This window comes from Pyxicephalus adspersus, chromosome 3 (genome assembly GCF_032062135.1).
Source record: "Pyxicephalus adspersus chromosome 3, UCB_Pads_2.0, whole genome shotgun sequence".
Lineage (NCBI taxonomy): Eukaryota > Metazoa > Chordata > Amphibia > Anura > Pyxicephalidae > Pyxicephalus > Pyxicephalus adspersus.
Window position 1 is genome coordinate 7,566,483 of NC_092860.1, and position 25,198 is coordinate 7,591,680.

The 25,198-nt window shown below is 42.9% G+C and overlaps 3 protein-coding genes across 7 annotated transcripts in view; 2 read left to right on the top strand and 1 right to left on the bottom strand.

The window, feature by feature from the left end:
- The window catches only part of COG1 (component of oligomeric golgi complex 1), a 13,115-nt gene extending 722 nt beyond the window's left edge, over positions 1 to 12,393 (top strand). Inside the window, exons 2-14 of one of the 2 annotated variants that reach the window (XM_072403463.1) lie at positions 75 to 307; positions 502 to 683; positions 1,281 to 1,442; positions 2,076 to 2,232; positions 2,586 to 2,796; positions 3,058 to 3,840; positions 4,402 to 4,548; positions 5,152 to 5,313; positions 6,023 to 6,147; positions 6,238 to 6,346; positions 7,465 to 7,574; positions 8,226 to 8,307; positions 9,755 to 12,393. In XM_072403463.1, coding sequence (XP_072259564.1) covers positions 75 to 307; positions 502 to 683; positions 1,281 to 1,442; positions 2,076 to 2,232; positions 2,586 to 2,796; positions 3,058 to 3,840; positions 4,402 to 4,548; positions 5,152 to 5,313; positions 6,023 to 6,147; positions 6,238 to 6,346; positions 7,465 to 7,574; positions 8,226 to 8,307; positions 9,755 to 9,781 — 2,490 coding nt within the window. In that variant the 3' untranslated portion in view covers positions 9,782 to 12,393. Of the gene's footprint in view, positions 1 to 74; positions 308 to 501; positions 684 to 1,280; positions 1,443 to 2,075; positions 2,233 to 2,585; positions 2,797 to 3,057; positions 3,841 to 4,401; positions 4,549 to 5,151; positions 5,314 to 6,019; positions 6,148 to 6,237; positions 6,347 to 7,464; positions 7,575 to 8,225; positions 8,308 to 9,754 lie in introns of both variants that reach the window. The other variant, XM_072403462.1, reaches the window with a different exon arrangement.
- Positions 12,394 to 13,016: 623 nt separating this feature from the next.
- VCF1 (VCP nuclear cofactor family member 1) lies at positions 13,017 to 21,419 on the bottom strand. 2 transcript variants are annotated; one of them, XM_072403466.1, is made up of 4 exons: positions 21,322 to 21,419; positions 18,579 to 18,721; positions 16,746 to 16,833; positions 13,017 to 16,178 (listed from the first exon to the last, which is right to left on the bottom strand). In XM_072403466.1, exons 2-4 carry the CDS (start codon positions 18,593 to 18,595, stop codon positions 15,960 to 15,962), a joined length of 324 nt encoding a protein of 107 aa, XP_072259567.1. In that variant the 5' UTR covers positions 18,596 to 18,721; positions 21,322 to 21,419; the 3' UTR covers positions 13,017 to 15,959. The 2 variants fall into 2 exon arrangements, with proteins under 2 accessions (XP_072259567.1, XP_072259566.1); XM_072403465.1 differs by having other exon boundaries at positions 21,231 to 21,392.
- A 234-nt stretch (positions 21,420 to 21,653) lies between these two features.
- Positions 21,654 to 25,198, top strand: part of MTNAP1 (mitochondrial nucleoid associated protein 1) — a 5,810-nt gene continuing 2,265 nt past the window's right edge. The window contains exons 1-3 of one of the 3 annotated variants that reach the window (XM_072403468.1): positions 21,654 to 21,754; positions 22,247 to 23,725; positions 23,926 to 24,072. In XM_072403468.1, the coding sequence (XP_072259569.1) occupies positions 22,270 to 23,725; positions 23,926 to 24,072 (1,603 nt within the window). In that variant the 5' untranslated portion in view covers positions 21,654 to 21,754; positions 22,247 to 22,269. The remainder of the gene's footprint in view (positions 21,755 to 22,246; positions 23,726 to 23,925; positions 24,073 to 25,198) is intronic. The other 2 variants (XR_011919699.1, XM_072403467.1) reach the window with 2 other exon arrangements.

Sequence of the window (25,198 nt, forward strand, 5' to 3'; positions counted from 1 at the left end):
TATGCGTATACTGGGGGAATATTTAATCACATTGAAATGATATTCACCACTTTATTCATTTGTCATCCCTTTAGTCCCAGGAGAAATTCTATTCCATGGCTGCTCAGATAAAGTTGCTGCTGGAGATCCCGGAGAAGATTTGGAGCTCCATGGAGGCATCTCGGTATTTGCACGCCACACAACTCTACCTGCTGTGCTGTCACCTGCACTCCCTCCTCCAGCTGGACTCCTCCACCTCCCGTTATAGCCCCGTCCTGGCGCGTTTCCCTATCCTCATTCGCCAAGTGGCTGCAGCTGGCACCTTCCGGTAAGCACCAACCTGACCCTACAAATGGAGAATACCGGTGCATGATGATGGCCCAGCTACAAAATGGGCACAAGTTTTCACCTGCCCCTGTTACATATCCAGTTTTCCATCTCTTATACCAATAGTTAATATTCACATTCAGGAAACGCCATTCACCCAATCATGGTGACACCTGTGTTGTTTTTTCTCTCTAGCGCCACCATCCTGCAGGAAAGCAAAGCTCTGCTGAAATGTCCATCGGCGTCTGACCAAGCCGTCACGGAGGCCCTGTGTTCCATTATGCTCCTGGAGGACAGCTCACCCCGCCAAGCCCTGGCCGATTTCCTGCTGGCGAGGAAGGCCGGCATCCAGCAGCTGCTCAACCAACCTCATCACGGTGAGTCTTGCTGCCTAGAATTTGGCCTTCAATCTCATCTCATGGGAATGATTTATTTGGCTGCTGAAGTTTACTTTGCCAATAACCTTTAGCTATAAAATAACCTTTCCTGCCTAATGGCAATCTTTTAAATACACTCACCTGTCTCCAGGCCATTGCGGGTGCCAGCACCTTCTTCTCTTCCTAGTTTTGGTTTCAGCCAATGAGCCTGGATGATGTAACTCCCGACCATGCTCAGTCTTCAATATCATTCCAGTGTTTAAGCTAGGTGAGAAGAAACTGTAGGCTGGTGGCAGCCCCTGTATTGTCACCAAAATTTCAGTAACCACCCAAAAACAGCCGGTTGGTTACTGAAAAGTGGTGCACCCAGCTAAAAGGAGCTGGGGAGAACACTGCATTCAACCCAGTTTATCCTGGACCCCTCCATGGACAAATAAGGGTGCCCTGTTGCATTATGGGATGTGGGAGCAAAGTTTTTTTTCTTAGATTTTGTTACTCTGTATACGTCACCCGTTATTCTTGACCCCAAATCCTGATACATGCTTGAGGCATCTGTCTTGGTGAACTAACCCCTTTGTGTCTCATATTCCTTTTCAGGTTCCAGTATAAAGTCTCAGGTGTGTTCACTGGTGGAGCTGCTGGCGAATACTCTGTACCAAGCTCATGCTCTCTTCTACACAACACCGGACGATGTGCCGCCTAACCCTTCCCTGAATTGCGGGCTTTTATTCTCTTTGTTAGAGACGGTCACTGGAGGAGGTAAGATTCTGCTATTCGCATGCCACTTTCAGGGCCTTTGGTAGCAAAGTGAATGAAAGAAAATATGTCCATCCTCTTGCTTTTAAAAGAAATCTTTCTGATTGGTGCTAAAGATAGGGACTAATCCTCCCACGAACATCAACAATGAAGCACTAATTTCTTAATCACAAGTTAGGTAATTTCACCAGCCTTTGGACCTCGTTTACTCAATCTGACACCCCCCTTCCCCAGTCCAAAATAACACGAGCCACCATTTACTTTAGAGACCCCTGGGTTAGTCAAAGTTTTTATTGTTGCCTATGTGCTGGAGACTTACACCCCTGTATTTGCCCTGATGACCACTAACCGAGAACGTGGTGATCCAACAATTTGGAGTGTGATCACAGCGTGGAAGACTTTTCCAATGGGGAGACCTGGCCTGATAAGAATTAGATTTACTTTGGGGAGATTTCAGGAATGAAAGGAATCTCCCAAGTGGGACACGGACAACAAAACCTAACCACATACCATTTGTCTGGGTTGCTTTACAAGCCATATCCTTTAACTCTGACTTCATTTGTCTTCCTCTCTGTAATCTGTATTTTTCCCAGCCCAGTGGCAGAGTTGTGTAGCAAATTTGTTTGTCTTTCACAGGGAAAGGTATTAAAGTTTTAAGAGAAGAAATGAAATCTTCCAGTTGGTTTAAGCACCTTCCGCAGTCCGTTGTGGATTTCCAGCCTACTCTGAGGACGTTGGCTCATCCCATCAGCCAGGACTACCTGAGGGAGACTCTGCAGCAATGGATCAACATGTAAGTTCCCTATTTGTACAGAGCTGCGTAATATGTTGCCGCTATATAAATCCTGTTCAATAATAATAGGTAAAGCATCATTCCCATTCTGTGTGTTTACACTCAGCTACGAGTCAAACCTGGTCTGAAGGAAGTCTATTGTTACAGTCTACAGGCTACTGTTCAAGATAATATAGATTCAGTATTGATCATCAACTGGCTTCAGTACTTGGAGATCAATACATGGTCCCTATATTACTGGCTGCATATTTCTTTACACAGTCTAAAAATATTAAGTGTTTAACTTATCTGAAGGAGGCTGCATATTTTTAGAAAATGAATAAAAATTATATATTTATGAATTTTTCTTTAAGGTGCAACGAGGATATCAAATCTGGAATTTCAGTTCTGCTGGTCTATGTGACAAGTCTAAAGGGTCTGGCGGGTATCAGAGATGCAGTATGGGAGCTGCTGACCAGCGAGTCAATGAGCCAGAACTGGGGTACGGTCTGTCAGCGGCTGCTTGATCGGCCATTCCGCTTCTGGGAGGATCTGATTCAGCAGCTATTCTTGGATAGACTTCAGGTTGGTAATGTTCTGCAGGCCACAGGAGGACACAATGTCTTTACTCTTGTGTACACTAATATTCCCCCCCATGTAATGGAGTCAGACATGTTCAGCCTGTGTGACAACCATGGCTCCCCCCAGCCTGAAAAAAGAAGGTGAATGCAGCCACCACAACTAAGGACATTTTCTTAGGTGTAGGCTGGTTAACAGGTTCATTTAAAGTGCTTTACAGTACAAGTAGTAATGAAATATTATTTTACTTTTTTTGTTCCTATTTAGACTTTGATCAAGGAAGGCCTGGAATCCATCTCTAATGACTCCGTACAGCTTCTCCAGTCTTCCCTGGAAGAATTTGAAGGAAATACAGAATCCCTGAAACACATCCAGGAAGGCAATATCTGCTCCTTCTTGTGGGCTGAGAGCCAGAATGACCTGCCACCCGACGCAGCCTGGGTCAGCGTGGCAAGCCGCAGTGCTCACTGCAGGAGCGGCTTGTCTTTAAAGGCCCAGGCTGTCACTCCATGCATCCTAACCTTCTGCCAAGCTCTAGACTCAAAACTCAAGGTCAAACTGGAGGACCTTTTCTCCTACCTGCCGCAGGAGGTGTCTGACCCACAGAGCAAACCTGCAATCACAGGACTGAAACTCTCTGCCTTTGACCGGTATGGAGACGCCAACACTGTTCAGGAGATGCTGAGCCAGCATTGCCTTACATGTATGCAGCACATTCAGGACTCCGTCAAAGCGCAACTGCAAGCGGCAGCTGAGACAGAGTTGGCCAGTCAGAGCAATGCCCTTATCAGCTCCAAACTCTCCACTGTACTTTTCTTGGCCAGGCTGTGCCAGTCATTAAGTGAACTGTGCCCACACTTGAAGCAGTGCATTCTGGGTAAATCTGGTAACCTAGATATTAGTAAAAGGGAGACCAGGTCTACAAAAAAGATGAACAAGGGCAAAGCAGCTGATAAACCTCACATTGTCTGCAAATGGCAGGAACTGAAGGATAGACTTATCAAACAGTCCTTGGATGCCTATTCTATCTGGAGCTCGGCTGTGGTGCAAGTATGTCTGTCTTAAGACACTGAATACTTCTAGTGTATTGTGTACTTCTAGTGAAAGTATTTGTATCAGATGCATGATCATGCAGTATTTGTAGCAGGCAAAATGCTTAGATATGAGAAAGTCCATTGTTCATTGCAGTGTTTCTTCCAACCACAGTGTTTGGGGGGTGGGGACTCCTACAAGTTCACTCAAGTCAGTTTAAATACAAGCTATGAAAGCTTGAATGCATGGTAGTATAAAATGCATTGCAAAATGAGCTGTATGCTAACCCTCACTGTAGCCCTACCACTAAATCTCCCTGTAACCCCCATACTGTCTCTGCCCCAACTCTCACCCTGGGGGTTCCTAGAATTTCCACATTTCCTAGAAAATGCAAGGCACATCGGAAGCAGTGAGTATTTAATAGATTCAAATGATCTGTGTGTCTAGCTTTTATATCACCTTACATTAGGCCTCTTTCACCCTAACACTAACCTTTTCTGTAACCCTTTACTGGCCCTCCCTGTCACCTGCACACTGACCCTTCTCATGCTGACATTGAGGATCATTATTTTTTTTCAGCACCTGGCCCGATCCTTCACACAGACCCTTTTGCTTAACACTGCTGGCTCAGCACTTGCTACTGCCACTCATTGGGATGAGATAGAAATTCAAGAGGAGACAGAAGCAGGTAGCAGCGTGACCTCCAAAATTCGTCTGCCGGGACAGGTGAGCTGTATTATCCAATTCATGTGTGTTTGAACTCCTAAAATCCAAGTCTAAATCTTTTCCCCTTTTTTGGGGGTAGCCATGCTTGGTAAGATTCAGTCACACTTTAACTTGGAGTTTATTTTTTATACATTTTTTAATAAAAATCTTTAGAAACTGAGAGCTCTTCACATTGCTATTGGATGGGTTGGCCTTCTGAAGGGTTTTTTTAATACTTCCTCTGTCTGTTGCTGTAATCAATAAGTTTAAAAAAGTATCAAATACTCATCTTTGTTTTTGACCATTGGAGAACCCTAAACCATTTCCATTTTTTAATTCAAATTAACTTACATTTTGGAAGCTGTGTGCTTTGTCAGTGCCACTAAATGTTAAATTTGGGGAAGAAGGAATTTGGTGGAGCAGGCACTGTATGCCCATCCTTGTCACATGACCCCCCATTGTCAGGATTACATTAATAGGTCTCAGGAGCTGCTGTTGGGCTCAGCGAAATTCCCATATATACATAGTTATTAGTTTTTCTCCTATACTTTTCTGGATCAAGTATTCATTTTATAATATATAATAGCATTAAATTAACTTTAACATGTTTGTTTTTGTCTATAGTGTTCGTGGTATGTCCAATCGCTTTTATTTAACATGTGTCAAGCAGTGAACCGTGTTGGAGGTCACTCTATCCCCAAAGTCACCCTGCAGGACTTGCTGAAAACTTCCCTGGAAGAAGTGATCAGTGCCTACGAGAAGATCTGCAAAGAATGCACTGGCAAGGTACCACCTGACATTTAGACCTCATGAGTGCAAAGTGTGTATTAAAAGCTGAACCCTGAGCTGATATACAGGACATAAACAATGCAGTTCTGTATTCATTAATTTACATATATATATATATATATATATATATGCATCGACTGTATGTACCTGAATTTGAGCTGGTATAAACCAATTGCTGTCCCTGAACAGAAAAATCTCAGAAGCAGCCAATGAGGGTTTAAATATTAATTTATTAGGGTTTTGCTTCTTCTTTCACTGCCCAGTCATAGGCTGCAGAAGGACAAGACATTCAAGTGTTGTCAACCTGCAGCAGATAAAAATCAGGACACCTGATCTGCCAGAGATAACTGTATAGCAGAAAAAGCAGCTCCCTTATGTGCATTTCATCTGTGTTTGAGTTGTCACCAAAACTTAAAAATACAGAAAATGTACAAATGGGGACACTTGTTTCAGGATTTCCCTAACTTTGGTGAGATTTCATCTCGCTTATGTTGCATGTTTGGCACAGGAAGTAAAGGAACTCCCCTTCCCCGGTGGGACACAGAAAAAAAATATTGATGGCAATTTAACTCTTCTTAATAGGAAAAACTAAAAAAAAAAAACGAAAAAAAACTTTAGATATACTCTAAAGAACCTCTGAAAATATAAAGTGATACTGCTGTGCTCTGTAATATTTGTGATATAATTGTGCATTTTTCTATAGCAGAAGCATGGCTCCGCACTCACACAGACCCGGGCTCTGCAGCTTCTCTTTGACCTGCGTTACATCTGCCTCATTTTTGGCTCTCGTTCTGAAGATGGTAAGACCAGCAAGAACAAGCCAGACTCCAGGTAAGTCTGGTGCAGGTGATGTCCCTACTGTATTACTTAAGATGTCCATATCGGATGCCTCTGATAATTGTTCTCTGATTTTCGTTTTAGAATTCAGCAAGTTGCAGACCAGCTGGAGAGTTGCATTGATCCATTTGACTTGGATGTGTTCACGCCGCACCTGAACGCCAACCTCAACCGGCTGGCACAGAGAACCTCTGTAGGTTTATTGCTTACCTTCGAAACGTTATTATATTAAAAGTGGTTGAGGCAGGGCCTGTACTAGGAGCCAGCTGGGTTCCTGCTGCTTTGTAAAAAATTCTTAGTCTTACATGGTGATCATACTTATAGAAAGGGTAAGCAAAGGGATGTCAATGTCAGTGTGCTGCTTCTTCTTGTTCCTGTAGTCACCCCACTTACCACAGCTTGTGACATGCTAGGGGATGTCTAAAGGAACAAAGAAAAAAAGCTTTTTGGGTAGTATTAACCTGATTTTGTGTGTGGGTGTATGTTCTGTAGCCCATGGTACCCAGCTAGAGCAGTAGATTGCAGAGTGCAGCACACAGGTGACATATTGTAGTAGACCAAGGATAGAAGTACAACAATGTAGAGGTGTCGGCCATGGTGCAGAAAAGGAAAAAAATCTGTGAAATCGCCAGCAAGAATGCCAAAAATGTACAAATCCAGCAAACTTTTTATTCTCAGCAATAGGTTACAACAGTAGCCAATGTAATTGGGAGCTCCGCACCCCCCTTCTTTGGAAATACAACCTAAATATTGGCAAGAGTTTAGTGCTTAGCCTCAAAACACATTAGATATCACTGCAACCTTTTATTAATATTAAACACATGCTAGTCTTGTACTATACTTGTAGAACTGTTTTTCTTCACCGGCATGTGGCTCTCATGTGGGAGCTATAGATTGCAGTTTTGTTCAACTGTCCCCCGTCAGTACTGTAATTTAAAGAGTGAAACTTTACGCTTTAAGAGCTTTATGGCTGGTGCTGAGGATTAACGGTGGCACACAGGACCCCAGGCAGAGCTGAAGCATTAGGGGCTCAGGCAGAATTGCATATTGCATCAGATGCAGGCAGAGCTGGAGATTGGAGAGTCATGCATGCAGGTCCCTGTTAGGTGTTCAGATTACAGAAATCTTGCAAAGTTACTTATGAGGGCTAAACACACTAATAGGGGGACAAAACCTTTACTGATCCCATATCTGATCCCAGACATCACATCGTCCGCTATAATAAAGTGTGACCCATTAGTTATTGACTTATCAATTCACCGCTGATTCTTAACCACACATATTAACTATTACTTTATCTGCCACTTGCAGGTCCTGTTTGGGCTTCTGACAGGAGCAGAAAACCAGTTTACCAGCAGAGGATCTATGTTGGGAGTCCAGGAAACCCACAATGTCCTTCCATTGGCCTCCAGTCAGATACGGTAACCTCCTTTTGACTAAGAAAATAAAAATAGTGACTGAAGTCGCCAAGAGCAATGAACCTGAACTTCTAATGTTGTCAGCAATACATTGTTGGTTAAGGTTGGCCTAATCAGCAGTTCAATGTTAAATTTTGTTTAACTTTTAGCAGTCCGCTTTGAAATGTTTGGTCACTCAGCCATAGGTCTAATCATTAATGGACATTTTTATGTATCTGGACTGAAAGCAAAAATGTATTATATTGGAGCTTGCTAGTTCTTAGATGTGCTGATTTCATCTAGTAATTTAGTAACACATCTGGTCCCATAGTGAAAACACTTAGTCACTGTACTGAATATCAGAAGGATCCGTGTTCTCTTCATAAAGGGGTCTCCATAGTTACTTTTTAACATAGATAATGTATTTTGTGGTCCAAATAGGGATCTGGAAACATATCATCTAACGCCAATAAGCACAGGCAGAGAGTACAAAAATTTTTAGGCTGACCAAGTTTCAGAAACAGCTAATAGATTTTTACACCTATTGAGCAGATATACCAAAACACTTTAAATAATTTATTCAGCAGATGAAAATGAAGGAATTAGAGATGTGTATTGTTTCAACTTTAATTAGAACTTCTAAGTAATGTGTTTTCTTTCTGTGTCTCACTAAAGGTTTGGGCTGCTCCCCCTCAGCATGTCTAGCTCTCGAAAAACTAAGTCCGTGGGTAGGACAGCCGATGAAGTGAAAATGCAGGTATGTGATTGGTATTATACAGTCATTTTAGACATAATATAAACGCTTGGTCAAAAAACTGAGCTTCTTGCAGATATAAAAAAAAATTAAGTACCAGTTGGGTCATTCATTCATTAAAAAGCAAACAGTGGCAGCCTCATAGGAACTTGGGACTTGCATAAACTATTCAGTATGGCCAACTGAGTAAGACAAGTGAAAACCTAATAACCTCCTCCCTCAGGAGCAGAGCATTTTTTGCTCCATATGATAGGTTAGGGTCAGTAGAAACATTTGAGGTCCTTTCAATAAAAAGAACCTGACACTTACCCAATGCTTTGCAACTTAGAGGCATGCAAGCCCCCCTGGTTGCAATAAAGCATATAGTGAAAAAACTATATGTTAAATTAAAAACATCATAAAGTAAATAAATATAAACCATCATTTAAAAGCATTCTCCACCCCCCACATACACTCACACATTGGTAGGACATGCACAATTGTGCAAGACAAATTGGACATATGATGGCTCAGTGGTCAGTCCGCTGGCCTTTGCAGCGCTGGGTCCCAGGTTCGAATCTAGGCTAGGAAACTACATGCATGGAGTTTGCAGGTTCTCCCCATGTTTGTGTGGGTTTCCTCTGGGTACTCCAGTTTCCTCCCACATTCCAAAACCATGCAGTTAGGTTAATTGGCTTCCCTCCCCAAAACTGACCATTGACTGTGGTAATGATATATGACTATGGTAGGGACATTAGATTGTGAGCCACTTTGAGGGACAGCTAGTGACATGACTATGGAGTTTGTACAGAGCTGTGTCATATGTCCGAACTATATAAACACTACATAATAATAATAATAATATCAGTGCAAGTTTTACAAATAAGTCTAAACTGTAGAAGAATTTTAAAGCTTTATGTATCGATTTATTTTTGAGTATTGTAGTATTTTAGTTCCACATGCACAATAAGGTTTGAAATATTTGATTAAAGGGGATCTTTATTTAAGTTGCACTCTAGGCAAATATAAAAAACACATATTGTAAAGGAAGCTGCCATTGCTGAACATGTGCTAGTTGCTTTTGGCTTTAGTAGTTTTACACTTGAAACAAGTGTGACAATAGCTATGGCAACTTATACTGAATACCTGAGCTGCATACTCATTCTAGGTCGGGGATTCAGAAAGTAATAAAGGCCAAGGAGCAGAATACCAATAGGCTCTATTTCCTAAAGTCAGGTCAGCATTGGCAGCCTTTATCATCTCTCAGTATTAAGTTGCTTAGTTATATTTTACAGATTGTTGGTATTTGACCAATATACTGCTTCCACCAACCAGGATAAGGGTTTATAATTGTTGTACAGTTTAGCAATGTCTATATGCATTTATTACCTTACCACTAATTGAGAATCCCATGCAGTCTATTACCTCCTGCAGTTACTGATGTTATTAATCCCTGTAAATTGACTTCCAGCTGTTAGTGAGCCATAGCCTCCTGTAGCAGCACAAGAGCCACCCGCCCCGGGGTGTTTGTGATATGTAAGCTGATGAACGGTTTGCGTTTGATGTGTCCTGCTGTGTTTCTCATTATATGCTTTTCATTAACTTTAATGTGTGCTGCTTTTTTTTTTTCTGCCTTTTTATTAGCGCACTATAAAGAAAATAAAACAGCTTTATTTTATAAGCTAGTGTGGGATCTTTTAATATGATACTGCACATCATCCACAATGGGCCGAAAAGCTGATTAAAACTGTAAATTGAAGCAAGGGCTCATCGTTCTCAGGCCTAAAAATATTTCATCTTGGAGGACCATTGAATTAGAACTATTCGTTTCTAAAAAATCTAGATTTTTTTTAATGGATGTAAGAGTAATGTCTTAATATGAAAAAATGTGCAAAATTGTACAAAAGCAATATTAGACATTCCATTCCTAGATCAGTCTATGCAATTTCTCCAGAGGTTCCATACGGTTCTTCTAGCTTTGACCACCCACCTGTGCAGAGTGCTAGCATCTGGGACATATAGAGCTTTTACATTTTCAGATAAGTATGCAAGACTCATTTCTCACGAAGAAAGAACAGAGAGGAAGCTGGGTTTTTTAGGCAGTAATAGCATATCTTAGTGTTCAAGTGGCTGCTGCCTGAATATTATCCAACCCTGAGTATCCTAGATCCATCTCTTTTTTTTTTTTTTCAAGGAAATTTTGTTCTTACTATGATGTAACCAGTATGGTCCCCAAATAATACTGTTCTCAACAAATCCCCTAAAGAAGCTGCATGGCGAAATGTGTTGGGACACTTGTACCTTAACCTGACCACCATTTGTATAAAAAAAGTAGGGATCCAACATGTATAATTTATTGGTCTTCTACCCCCTGGATTTATAATAGTAATGACCTCTTGCTACTATTGTTTGTATTCACTATTGATTGATTTTTGTGTATGAATCACTTCAACACTTCATTACTGGCTAAATAAAACCCAGCTTCCTCTCTGTTTTGTATTTGTGAGAAATCTTGTATATTTCCAAATAAATGGAGTGGCAGTACTCATGATATAATCAGGAGGAAGATTATTATCCCTTTCCTATAAATATTTTTTCAGATAAGTAACCAACGGTCATTTTAGCTGTCTGTAGGAGGAACTTTCTTCTACTGATTACACATATAAGGTATAAGGGGGGCATCTGATATTAGCAAATATATCTATATTAGCAAAATGGTTGGAAGGCCACTGATTGAATCCCCAAGGAGAGGAATGAAATATAGGACAAGAAGCTATCAGCATCTTGCTGGGTTTTCTTCTCTTTATCCCATAGCCATTAGGCATGAGTGGTAAAATCTATAACCAGCATTCACCATCTGCTACCCATCAAGGAGGGCACTTAGGAGGGCTGATTAGCAGCAGAGGCTGACTCCATAGTTGCCTTCATAATGTACGTGAGGTGTTTATGGTCCAAATAGATAAATTATTATTCTCATAACCAGCACAGACAGAGAGCACAAAGTAAGGGGCATTTTTCCGTTGACCACATTCTTTTTTTTGGCATCTATATTAAATTACTTTGAAAAAGCTAGGGTACTGTGGCGTGTAAAGATCAGTGATTTTCCAAGCGCCTTTTAGCTGGGTCCACCACCTGGCACTTTTCAGTACCCGCCAGGCTGTTTTCGGGTGGTTAGTTAAGAGTTGGGTTACCCTTGGGTTACCCTTAAAAGAAATGGCTGGGTTGAACATTGGAGATAGACGAGGTTCCCTGATACCTAAAGATTTAGACAAGCTAGATTAGATAAGTTTAATTATATTAGTGCTTAATGTACAAATTAATTAATTAATGTACAAATTAATTAATTAACACACTCCTCTGGGCAATGATTTTACCAACATATTGCAGAGTTGCAGATTGGATACGTTGGGCTCTTTTCTATCTGGCTGCCCTGCTCCTCCTCTGCCGGCCAATGAGAGGAAAACTGGCACACAGCACACAGGGAGCTAAACTGATAGCTTTGTCTGTGTGCACAAGATGTCTATTTGCAGCCTTATGTATATAAAAAGAGCTCAGGCTGTGATCAGGAGGCATTCTTCAAACATAGACTTGCATGTCATTGTAATCTGCCTGGGGCTGTGTATAGGAGCAGTTCCAGAATGAAGATCTGAAACAAAATCTGCTGTCAGTTACATCTGATACAGGTGGCCAGAGGCAGACCAGAGGAAAGCAGCCAGAAAAAGAAGAATTTACCACACCTGGAGAGTTTAATTCTTTTCACTTTCCCCAGCCTGTAACTCTGCAAGAGGAATAATTATTACCCAAAGGGGACAGACGTATATAGATATATAAAGCAAAATTATACACCTGTCAGCCAAAACAATAAAACCACTGACAGGTGAATGCATAATATAATCTTATTAGATTGGCCCCTGTCCTGGGGTGGGAAAAATATCGGTCAGTGAACAGTGATGGGGGCCAGATTGTGATGGCCGGACAACTCCGAGCAGTCCCATATTGGCAGATCTTACGGGGTGTTCCCGATATGCAGGGGAGTACCTAAAAATGGTCAAAACAACTGAGCAAGACTTAGGCTATGTACTCACGTCTGATGAGAATCTGGCTGATCCATGGACATGACATGACCCAGCATGGTACACCCATCATTGTTTTCTTGGAAGAATACAGCATGTGATGTTGGGTTACATCATCCTTGCCTGAAGATCAGAACCTGGAGAAGATTGCAGTGCCTGTGATTGGTACAGAGACAGCTGGGTGTATTTAAAAAAAAAAAAAAAAAAATTGCAATCTGGCATGTAATGGAATTTTATTGTATAAAGTACATAGTAATTTTTATGATAAAGTACGTTCCTTCTAACTTTACCAATATTCCCCCGGGAATTATTTTTAGGCTGGTTGGGAAGAAACTGTAGGTGGATGTCAACCCCTGTATTGTGACCGAACTTTTCAGTAACCCCTCCAAGAACAGCCAGGTGGTTACTGATAAATGCCGGGTGGTTCGCCCAGCTAAAAGGGTCTGGAGAGAACACTGTTTAAGGAATGAACTTTGTACTGACAAGCCAGCTGTTTCTCTGAGAAGAGGGGATGAGAATGACCTCTCTGTGGGGACTACAAACCGTCCCTGCTGGTGATCATCCTGTGATTTGACCCAGTGGATCACTATGACATCATGGGCTAAACTAACAAAAAATAGAAAATATCAGGTATGTAAAAACAGCTCAAAGATACATTAGGCGGTTTTCTGGAGTTCACCTTTATTGTAAATACAAAAGGAAGCTGACTTTTCAGAAAATGCTCCCTGGCTGACCATCAACTTATCTGGAACAAGTGAGCAAATAGGAAAAAAAATTCAGCCTGAAAACTATTCGGCATCCTTGTTTTGGGTCAGTTACAAAAGGCAGAAGATTATTATGGTATCTGATGACCATTTTAAGTGCTTTAACTTTTAAGTGCTAATTTTTATTGCCCTTTAACCTTCAAATATTCATTATGTCCATTTTGGGTGGACTAAGCCCTTTCAAATATGTCTTCCTATCAGACCCCACTTCCCACCTGACCATTGCTGGATGCAGATTAGAATATTAGGGCAGCCTGTGGGCTCCCAGTGTACAGTAACAATAGGAAAACCAGACCTCCATACTTGTAATGCACTGCAGTGCTGGTCCATGAACACTGGGGGCTCCATTCCTAATGAATGAAAACAGGCCAATCGTAAGGCCCTGACCAATGGTAAAAGAGGATTAAGTCACATGCTCTACCTCATACCCAGATGTATAAAGTAATGTCGTCTCTCATGCCAGATAAGCGGTAAAGCAGAGTTTGGGGTATCAAAGTGCAGCTATTCTTTTGCTTCCAGCTACCCTCACACTTTAGCTCAGTCCTTAATCATAAATTACTATCCAAAACAGCCCTTCCCAAATTTTCAACCCCAGACGTCTTAGTGAACCTTTCCTAAAATAATGTTATTGGCGCCACTGGGAAAGAATTCCCACCCTACAGAGGTAATGATAACGCCATTACTGGTTCTATGCAGGGCCATCATATAGGAGGTCAAGCACTTACAGATCTATGAAGCCATAGAAAAGGCTTGGATGAGAATGGCTGATCCAAAGCAAGCATGGCAACCGCTAAGGGTCTGTGATTTAGGAAATTTGAGTTGGAAGCGACTCAAAGCAAAGAAGCCACGTCCAAACTCCAGACCAGCCAGTAACAGATATAAAAACATTGAAAATATTGCAGCTTATCAGATGCAGGGGCTGCATTAGTTTCATGTAACACCCCATTATGGACTATTTGCTTTTATCTCTTCATCGCTCTTAGAAGCAAACCTGTCATTAGCTGCTGGTCCATACCAGATGGGTTCACAGAATCAAGCTGGTTTTGTCTTGCTATAGCCAAGCAAACCAAAGTTCAGAAGGCTGAAGCTAAACAACCTCCACAAAAGCTGATGCAAGAAAAAAAAAAAAACAGTCTTAAGCATTTTTGTGCATTTAAGTACAATCCTTCATTTGTATGGAAACAAACAGTCTGTTCTAAACCTGGAACTGCATTAACGGCCATTACACAAACAAGGCGCTACGGCATGGCTTTTATTAATCTAGCACCAGAGAAAACTGCTGCTGCAAGACCTGTCTGCTGTTCAATTGTCAGGATTTCATAAAAATGAAAACACAAGCTGTACAGAACAGCGTTTTCCATGACAATGATCATAATCAGCATCCTGACACCTGCTCTGTGTATGAAAGGAGAACAAGCAATGCCAGCGTCTCATGTTTTGAAAGATTCTCTTTAAAGGTTAAAAAAAAAATGCTCTACATCTCTCCAATACATGAACATTCCCCATTTGTTGTACCCATTGACCTACCAGATAATCCTCCCTCACTGCTAAACCACCTCAGTCTGATCTCCTGTAGTTCAGCAGAGGAGGGAAGAGCTCTGCACGGGATAGCAGCTCAGTAGAGGCAGCCAGATTACTAGAGGAAGTTAGGAGCCCACTGAAGACATGAAGATGCATGCATGCATGCATTGCAGAGATGTCCCCAATTTATTTCATGTTTAAAACCGGACTTTATATTAAAGCAGGTAATTCGTATATTTATATATAAGTGCACGTTCAGACGTTTATGCCTGAACACTAAGTGCTGAGTATGGAAGTGTCATCCATACGATGGCCTGAGCACTTCCATCTCTGAAGGTACTGCGTGAGCCCCACTGACCAATAGAGAAGGCTGTAAAGGGAAGAGTGCAGAACAGCGCTCCGACTTTGGAGCATTGAGCAGGGCGATGCCTGCAGACAGGTCAAACGTTTTATCCACAGAGGAAAAAAGGCCTTTTTTCCTATTTTAAATATTTTCTATCTGGTTTGTAAAAAACTCACCATGTGAAGCTATTGCCCAGAGCAACCGGTGCTCATCTACGTACCGGAACAACCTGTGTGCTTTGGGCAGCAGCTTTACTTTTTTTGTACACCAGCAGTACAGAGAAAGCCTATGAGCAAGTCTGAAACAAAGATTGTCAAATTGCACCCTCACAATAACCAATCTTTTCTGGGTTCAGGATAAGAAAGGTGATAGGTGACTGGTCACAGGGGCTCCTTATACTCCATAAGCTGGACTATAGTTGTGAACATGCCACTGTTGTTAATCAGCGGGTCCCCAAGACAACAGACAGCATGGATTCCTACACAACTACAGATCCCATATTTATGTACTACGCTGCCTAAAGCCAAGCAACACTTCTTACCGTAACAACGCTGCAATGCATGCTGGCCAAGCTGCCATCCGAGGCAGTAAAAAGTCTACTACTGCTTTCCACTACAAATTGTAGGTAGAACCAAGCCGATATAACTTAATGTATATACCCCGAAAGTGCTAGCTTAATTCACCCATCAAAGAGAAAAAAAAATATTATACAAATGAAGTTTAAACAAAAAAAGTTGGCATCTCATTTCAGATGATGGAAAAACCATCCGACAGTCTGAGCGCTTCTCCTCCTTCTGCAAATGATCAAATGGAAAAATGTCCCTTGCAGCCAGTGAGGAGGATAAAATGGAGTAAGTATGGTTCACCTGGTCAAGTTGTGAGCTACGATAAGACAGCTGATGGTTTTTCGAAGGAACACGGTCTGTAATGGCAACTCAAGACACAAGACGACAGTCCCGTCGGTGATCAGGCAGGTCAGGAGGAGGGGCAGCCTCGCTGCTGTAAACTTGAGAAGTGAGCCTCCTTCAGGATCTGATTGATGTGTACATAGGGTCCCTGATTGAGAGCGGACTGCTCAGGGGCAGACACCGGCTGCGGAGTGGCGGGGCCCGAGCTAGCCAAAGTCTGGAGGTTGTCTGGGGCGCTGCTTCTATCGAGGCTGAAGTTACTGTTGCTGCTGTCGCTCCCTAAAGACTGAATTTACAAAAAAAAAAAAAATTATTAAATGTAAAAATCCTATAAATAAAACTAAACTTTGCTCTTGTGTAAACACATCTGTGCAATAATCCAGGACAACACTGCAACAGGCAGCAGCACGGTGGCTCAGTAGTTAGCATTTTGACCTTTGCAGCGCTGGGTCCCAGGTTCAAATCTCGGACAGAACGCTATCCGCATGGAGTTTGCAGGTTCTCCCTGTGCATTTCCTACCACATTCCAAAAACATGTAAATAGGTTACTTGGCTTCCCCCTAAACTTGATCTTGGCATTTGACCGAGGTAGGGACAGCATGACTACGACACAACGACTATACAGGAGCTTCCTGTAATAAAGACCAATCATGGCTGCTCTCCTTATACAGATTGACTGGTCCTGTATATAACCTGCAGCCTTAGGTATTTTTTCCCCTCTGTTCCCTCCCACAGCTCAGTATAGAACAGTGAACATTCTGGTTACGTTTAAAAGATACAATCTAAGTTTGGCAGGTGTAATATTACTTTTCCACCCTTTAGAGACCACTGCATCCAAAAATGCCTCGCTTACCTCTGCTTCCCAGTCCTGGAGCGTAGGACTTCGATTTGTCCTTTTTGACTGTGGGAGCTGGGAGACCTCATTGTCTCTCCGTCTCTTCCTGTAAATAATAAAGAAGAATTAGTGGCTGGTAAACATACAAGCAGCAGTGGTGCAATGCTACTGCTATATTCTGTAACCGATTCGCCTACAGAGTGCTTGTTCTACTGGAAACTCTTTCTGATCCCGGCTGCATTATTGCAGACCTATTATTAGACTTTGTGTGGTAACTAGAATTGCAATAAGTCAGCCCACTGTTTGAAAAAAGGCACCCAGGGAAGCACAGCACCCGATGATCCCCCACCCTCATTAGCAATGTATAACATACCCTGACATGCATTGTGGGTGTATTGCAAAGTTTGTGTTCAGATGTCATTTGCAATGAAAGTCAATGCAACACATCACACAATGAGGAATACCTCCGCAAATATCTGAAAGTGACCTTTAAGGGTCTGATTTAAGTATAATGCTGAACTGAGGGAGCCCCCTTTTGCAACATGTTACTACAAAGCATGTTAAAAAGACACGGTACTTTGCCCATTCAGGGTACGTGACTCGCTCTAAACTCCCCCTGACAGACTGCTCTCCACAAATTACTAAACAGGATTTTTATAGCGCAAACATAATATGCAGCGCTGTACATTCAATAGGGGTTGCAATTGACAGCTACAGACAGTGACACAGGAGGAGAGGACCCTGCCTCCAAGAGCTTACAATCTAGGAGGTGGGGGAAGTATCACACAATAAGAAAGGGATATGGAATGGTGGGAAGTAGTGAGAGTTTAGGATACACAAAAAGATGGGTAGCCGAGTACAAAAAAATGGATTTTAAGGGCTCTTTTGGGTTTTGAAGGTTTTTCTAAACGAGCAAAAAAATAGGAGCAAGCCGAAAAGGATGAGGAAGACCATTCCAGAGAGTCGGTGCAGCTCTAGAAAAGTCTTGGAGCCGTGCTTGTGATGAGGTTATGAGTGAGGAAGTTATTAGTAGGTCATTGGAGAAGCGAAGAGAGCGGCTGGGGGAGTATTTTTCTATCAGGGCAGAAAGGTAAGTGGGACAAGAACTGTGGAGGGATTTGAAGGCAAAGCACAGGAACTTCCTCTAGCATCTTGTAATATCTACAAAAATCCACAAAGCTAATTTGTGAGATCCAAGTCAGAAATGTGAGCTTTTCAGTCTACGTGGAGCTTAAACTTTTCAGGCTTTTGCCATTATACAATAATTTCATCATCAGCAGAAATGGTAAAAACTCCTAGATTGTAAGCTCTTTGGGACAGGGTCCTTTTCTCCTCCTGTGTCACTGTCTGTATCTGTCTGTCATTTGCAACCTCTATTTATTGTACAGCACTGCATAATATGTTGGCTCTATAAAAATCCTGTTAATAATAATAATAATGGTAGCTGGGTCCACACCTTGTCATCCTTTTCTCCTTCAGCTGAGTAAGGAATCAGCAACAGCTTGAAAAAGACCCGAGAGATCAACATCTCCCCAAGCATCCGTTTCCCAGAATTCCTTGGGTGGCCAATACTAGTGACTGGGCAGTGCGGGCACCATGAAAGGTTTTTACAATCTTTACATGTAACCATGGTTTCGGGTTTTTAGGGTTTAGATATGCATTGATCATAATGTGTGGGATGACCAATTGAGGTTCTTGAAATAAATCTTTTTGATGACTATACTGGTGCAAAAAACTGTGCAGCCCCCTCACCTTTACATTCACATCACCCAACAAGTCCCTTATCATTTCCTAAATATCCTCACCCTGGCAGATTCATTGGCAAACACCAGCAGCCCACTATGCTCTTACCTGCTATCGGGCAACATTTGGACTCCTTCTGCCGGCCGTACCGGGTGGGTGACTGGGCTCACACTTCAAGAACTCCACCGGAAACACCAGGGGACAGTTTGCAGGTCACTCTTGGCTTAGAATTCTCTGCTGATTATTTCAGGCTGATAGGAAAAAAAAAAAAAAAAAAATTTGTTAAAACGGAACTCCAACAATTTTATCATAGTGCCCCTTCTTGTATTAAAGAAACACTCCACAGCTGTACCCTATGTCCTCCTACATACTACACCAGTGTTCTCCCAGGCCCCAAAACCCAGCACATTTCAGTAACCACCCGGCTGTCTTTAGGTGGTTACTGAATAGCCTATAATTTTAAATTTAAATATTTTCTGGGTTCAACACTGTACACAACCGATCTCTTTGGCTGGCGTCCTTCAATCCACTTCCTGTGAGCTCAGACCGACGTGGACGCATCAGCTTGGTGCATGAGGACTGGCAGGGCCGACTGGTAAGGTGAGAAGAAGGACCTGAGATTAGCAGATGAAAGATCACCTGGTGTCACGACCTTCTTCTCTTCATGCTCCCGGTGACACATATAGAGGATGAACCTTCTCATAGAGGACAGTAGGGCTCCGGCTGGTCAGACTCGCTGTGCTCCTACAAGCCCATGGAAGGGTGGAGGCTCATTGGGTTCCTGGGCAGCTACATAGCCTCAGATATGCACCAGGGAGCTTCCTTCACTGTGCGCCTGATTGTAGATTCCTACCAGCTGTATAGCCACAGGTAAAAAGCGGACCTGAGGTGATCAGACTTACTGCAAACCTTCTGGGACTTGTAGTTCCTTAGTAGGGATAAACCTTATGTACTAAGATAGGCTCACTGGGCTCCTGCTATGACATATAGTTCCTTCATAATACTTTAGGTAGACAACAAGCATGTGTCCTAGTCTGACTCCTCCAGGGACTTCCCTCAGAAGAGTTAAAGCCACATAAGCTGGGCTGAGCTATGCACGGACATGATCAGGCCCACTGCACTCCTGCTGGGACTTGTAGTTCCTTAGCAAGGGGTAAAACCTCACGGGAAGTGCAGACCTATGTGTTGGGGTGATCGGGCTCACTGCACTCCTGCTAACTAAAACACTATAGGTGGAAAACAAGCCAATGTACTAGTATGACCAGGATCACCGGGCTCCTGCTGGGACTTGTAGTTCCTCAAGACAGGTAAAGCCATAAAAGGAGAGCAGACCTATGTACTTGCTCGCTGCACTCCTGCTGGAATAAAACCTCATGAGAAGGGCAGACCTTTGTAGTACTATGACCCAGCTCACCGCGCTCCTGCTGGGACTTGTGGTTCCTGAGAAGGGGTAAAGCCACATAAAGAGAATAGACCTATGTACTGGGACAATCAGGCTCAATGCAATTCTGCTGGGACTTGTAGTTCCTCTGAAGGAGTAGGGCCATGTGAAGAGAGCTGACCTATGTACTGGGATGATCAGGTTCACTGCAATCCTTCTGGGACTTTTAGTTCATCAGCAATAGTAAAACTATATGAGAAGGGATCGGACCTATGTGCTGGGATATTTACTTCCTCAGCTGGGCTAAAACCTCATGAGAAGCGCAGACCTATGTTCTACTATGACCCAGCTCACTGCGCTCCTGCTGGGACTTGTAGTTCCTGAGAAGGGGTAAAGCCACATTAAGAGAATATACCTATGTGCTGAGATAATCAGGCTCACTGTGCTCCTGCTGGGACTTGTAGTTCCTCAGCAGGGCATGAGAAGGGCAGACCTAGGTGTCGAGGCCATCAGGCTTACTGTATGACCAGGATCACCGGGCTCCTGCTGGGACTTGTAGTTCCTCAGTAGGGGTAAAGCCATATAAGGAGAGCAGACCTATGTGCTGGGTTGATTAGACACTCTGTGCTCCTGCTGGGATTTGTAGTTCCTCTGAAGGAGTAGACCTATGTAGTGTGGTGAACAGGCTCTCTGTGCTCCTCAGCAGGGATAAAGCAGACCCATGCGCTGGTTGTTGCTGGGATTTGTAGTTCCTCAGCGGGGACAAAGCAGACGCATGTGCTGGGTTGCTGCTGGGATTTATAGTTCCTCAGTAGGGATAAAGCAGACTTATGTGCTGGCAGTTGTAGTTCCTCTGCAGGGATAAAGCAGCACATTGTGCCAGGTTGCTGCTAGGATTTGTAGCTCCTCTGAAGGAGTAGACCTATGTACTGGGGTGAACAGGCTCTCTGTGCTCCTGCTGGGAGTTGTAGTTCCTCAGCAGGGATAAGGCAGCCCTATGTGCTGGGAGTTGTAGTTCCTCAGTTCCTAAGCAGGGATTAAGCAGCCCTATGTGCTGGGAGTTGTAGTTCCTCAGCAGGGATTAAGCAGCCCTATGTGCTGGGAGTTGTAGTTCCTCTATAACTATACAGCTATAGGTAGACTGTGGACCTATGCTTTGGTACATAAGCCCCCTCCCCCAACCTCTTGCTGGGATTTGTAGTTCCCCAGCAGCAATGCAAAGGTTGGCAGCCTCCCTCTATACCTTGGGTGGTCAGGCTCCCTGGGCTCCTTCTGGCTCTAATGACTCTTTATCAGAGGGAGGTCCGTACGGTGCTCATCCCCGGTACTTACCGGCTTTGTGTCTCCTCCTCCACCACCACCTACCTCCCCTCACTCACCTCCCAAATCTCCCGGAGGCTACGGCCCCGGCCTCTCCACGCCCAGCTCCTCATCCCACACACTCCTAAGACCCACCGGGCCCCATCACACCTTCTAGACCGAGGCTCAGGCCGGATACAGGCCCCGGTGACGCCGCAGCTCACTGCTATCTCACCACCGGGGGTCTGGCAGCCAATGGCAGCGCCGCCTAACAAACGTCGCCGATTTAGGGCGCCGCCATCTTGGTGGCGTTACGCAAGGCGCCATTTTGTTGGTTAGATAACAATGTTCAAAGCAATACCTATTTTCTGGAGCCAAATTTAACTTTCTGTATTAACAATCTTAAAATCGTAACGATATAAAATAACGCAACTTGCCAACACGCCCACACCTCCTCACGAGGCTGAGTCATCCAATCGCGGCGCGCAAATGGTGTGTCTGTAGGACACGTGCCCGGTGACGTCACTTGCGATGCATGGCTGCGGGCTGCAGGAGGACCTGTCATTCCCTGCAGGAGAGTAAATGTCCTTGGAAGAAGTTGTATGTGAGTCACGTGGCAGGCAAAGCTGGATTTAGAGTGCGATACTGCAATCAGAATTAAGAATATTTAACTTTATTTGGGCTTGACAGAAGCAAACTACAAAATTATAATGATTATTATTATAATAAGTAGTTTGAAACCAGTATATGGGACTTATTTTGTATTTAATGACAAATAATGACCCCTAAATATCAAATATTATCATTATTTTATATTATATAAAGATCTATACTTTTTATTCTTTTAAATATTATTGATCACTAATTTACCTTATTTCAATGTGATTATCATTAAAATTGCCTCTGTTATTCTTATTTCTGCAGGGGTTGTCCAGCTGGTACACGGTGCTTTGTGCTCTGGCAATTGCCAGCTTTGTCCCATTTGCTTTAAGGGGGTAGTGTATTAAAAAAAAATAAAAATAAAATAATGCTGTTTACAGACCTCAGTAGCTCCAATTTATAGACAATTGACATATCATTTTTGCCCCTTTTTTAGAAGTGAAGGAACCACCACCCGCCATGGAAACTTGCCCCTTCTGCGGGAAGAGCTTTAAAAGGCTGAAGTCCCACTTACCACATTGTAAGATGGCCAGAGCCAAGAATGACTCGAGTGCAACTGAACAGGCAACAAAAAGTACAAAAGCGGGGAGAAAAAAAGCTTCATCAGTGGAAGCCAAAGAGAAAAATGTAAAAAATGAAGGAGATGACCACATGAAGGTGACAAAGAAGACACAGGCCAATAAAAAGACATCTAATGGGACCCAAAAAACGAGGCTTGAAGTGAAAGAAAAGAAAGACTTGAAGAAGGACAAACAAAACGGTGAGGTAGACCAAGCTCATGGCAAGAACCGGTTCATCGAGAAAGAAGGTCCAACCATGATTGCTTGGCTCGGTCCAACCCATCTGACCATGTTGAAGAGCCCAGAAGTAGCCACGCCATTGGTAAAACCAGGTCCAGTCCATGTACCTGTCACCCAACCTCGAAGCAACCTCAAGCCATCAGCTCATCAAGCTTTGGCAGGAAGCTCAGAATCCCTGAAGACCTCGGAAGACTTGACTAGGCCAACCCAGATTGAAGACGATAGAGGTGTCATAGAGGAAACCGGAAGTGCCTACGTCAAGGAGGTTTCTCAAATTACAAAGGATAGAACTCAACAAGAAGATAATTGGAGCTTTGGAGAAGATCTTGAAGGTTCTTTGATGGAGAAACCTTCCCAAAAACCCAACCACCAGCATACCCTGCTTCCATCTGACCCACATTCCTCATTTTTGTTGTCCACCAAGACTTCATCTCTTGACAACCAGTTTTCAAGCCATTCACAATTGCCAAATCAGTCTAGAAAATTGCAGACTTCGGACGTCCATGCGTTAAAGACCACTAAGACATCTTTTGAGGGCCAACTAGACCTGAACCATGCACGGAATATTGAAGACTTGACTTGGCCAAACCAGATGGAAGACAATAGAGGTGCTGTAGAGGAAACGAGGAGCACCCAGACCTCTTTACACGAGGAGGTTTCTAATGTTACAAAGGATGGAACTCATCAAGAAGATCTTTGGAGCTTCAGAGATGATCTTAAAAGTTCTTTGATGGAGAAACCTTCCCAAAAACCCAACCACCATCATTCCCTGCTTCCATCTGATCCATGTTCTTCATTTCTGTTGTCCACCATGGCTTCATCTCTTGACGAACAGTATTCAAGCCATTCACAATTGCCAAATTCCTCTCAACCACCTGACACCAATGCATTTAAGACCACCAAGACATCGTTTAAGGGCCAGCTAGACCTGACCCCTGCATGGAATATTGGGATTTTCTGGCCGGTCAGGGATGCCTCATCCTTGGGACTGCAGTGGATTCCAGAACTGCGCTCCAACTATGTTCAACTGAAAATTGTTCCTGAGAAAATTAACTTAATGAGTTTCAATAGGAGAAGAGGCCCAAAGCCTGAAGTTCTTGGATCTGCTGACTCAGGTAAATGTAAAAGAATACTTCCCTGACTGATTTTATAATTCCCAATAGCCAATACAAATTGTTACAGCCACTAGTTTAGTCAAGGACCTAATGAAAATATTGGGCGGCAAATGGGTCAAGCTGAAACTTTGAGCCCGTTGTGTAATATTTCTGTAGCCCTGTTGTATGACCGACCTGAAGGTACTTCTTTCTTTATCCAGGGCACTATAAGCCAGCACCTCTTCCTCCCTTTCCAAAGGTCCCACTGACGTCACGACGACTGATGGATGTTAGAATTGGTGAGATGCTTTCCTGGTTGGCACTTCAAAGATTCTCCATGAAGACCATCCCCGAATTAGGACAGAGAGGTGAGAAAAACAGACGGCTACCCAAATTCCAGTCCAATATTTAGATGATTGGTAGAGTCACCGGTGTAAAACATTTATGTTATCAGTTGGGGTTGTAATTGGCTCCTCAAGGTAGTGGTGACTGTTGGTGCACTAATAAAGGGGTCCTTTGTGTCCCAAAAACTTTAAATCTCAAGTTTGTGACAATAGCTGTCCCTTCTATTTCCATAAATGGTGTTCCAGTGGCGCCATGTTATTTTGTCTGATACACCAGCACCACCAAGTCTTGAAGATGCCTTATATAGAGGTTGTACAAATAAAAGGTGTAGAATATTGTGATCTCCATGGTATATTATTACCTTTTACATTATAGAGCTACCCCCCTCCTATTGTATACTCCCCCTATTGTATACTTCTACCCTATAAGGTATAGTGTTATCCATCAGAGTATTCTATTACCACATATGGTATAACTCTACAACCCCCCTTGTATTCTATTACCCCCTTGTATTCTATTACCCCAAATGGTATAACTCTACAGCCCCCCTATGTAATCTTTTACCTCCTTGTATTCTGTTACCCCATATGATATCTCTACCCCCTTGTATTCTATAACCCCATATGATATAACAATACCCCCCTTGTATTCTATAACCCCATATGATATAACTTCACACCCCCCCTTGTATTCTGTTACCCCATATGGTATACCTCTATCCCCCTTGTATTCTTTAACCCCATATGGTATAACTCTACCCCCCCCCCCCTTGTATTCTATTACCCCAAATAGTATAACTCTATCCTCCTTTGTAATCTATTTTCCAGTGTGATATAACTCTATTCCCTTTATACTCTACAAGCTCATATGATATAACTCTTTCCCCCTTGTATTCTATTACGCCATATGGTATAACTCTAACCCCCCTTGTATTCTATTACCCCGTATGATATCTCTACCCCCTTGTATTCTATTACCCCATATGATATAGCTCTAGCCCCCTTGTATTCTATTACCTCATATGATTTAACTCTACCCCCCTTGTATTCTATTACCCCATATGATATAACTCTATGCCTCCTTGTATTCTTTTACCCCATATGATATAACTCTACCCCCCCCTTGTATTCTATTACCTCTTTGTATTCT

Excerpts from the sequence above, each read along its gene's own strand:
- VCF1 (XM_072403466.1), bottom strand. Across the intron at positions 16,179-16,745 it reads TCCAGGACTGGGAAGCAGAG|TCTTTAGGGAGCGACAGCAG; the intron begins GTAAGCGAGGCA and ends TTGTAAATTCAG.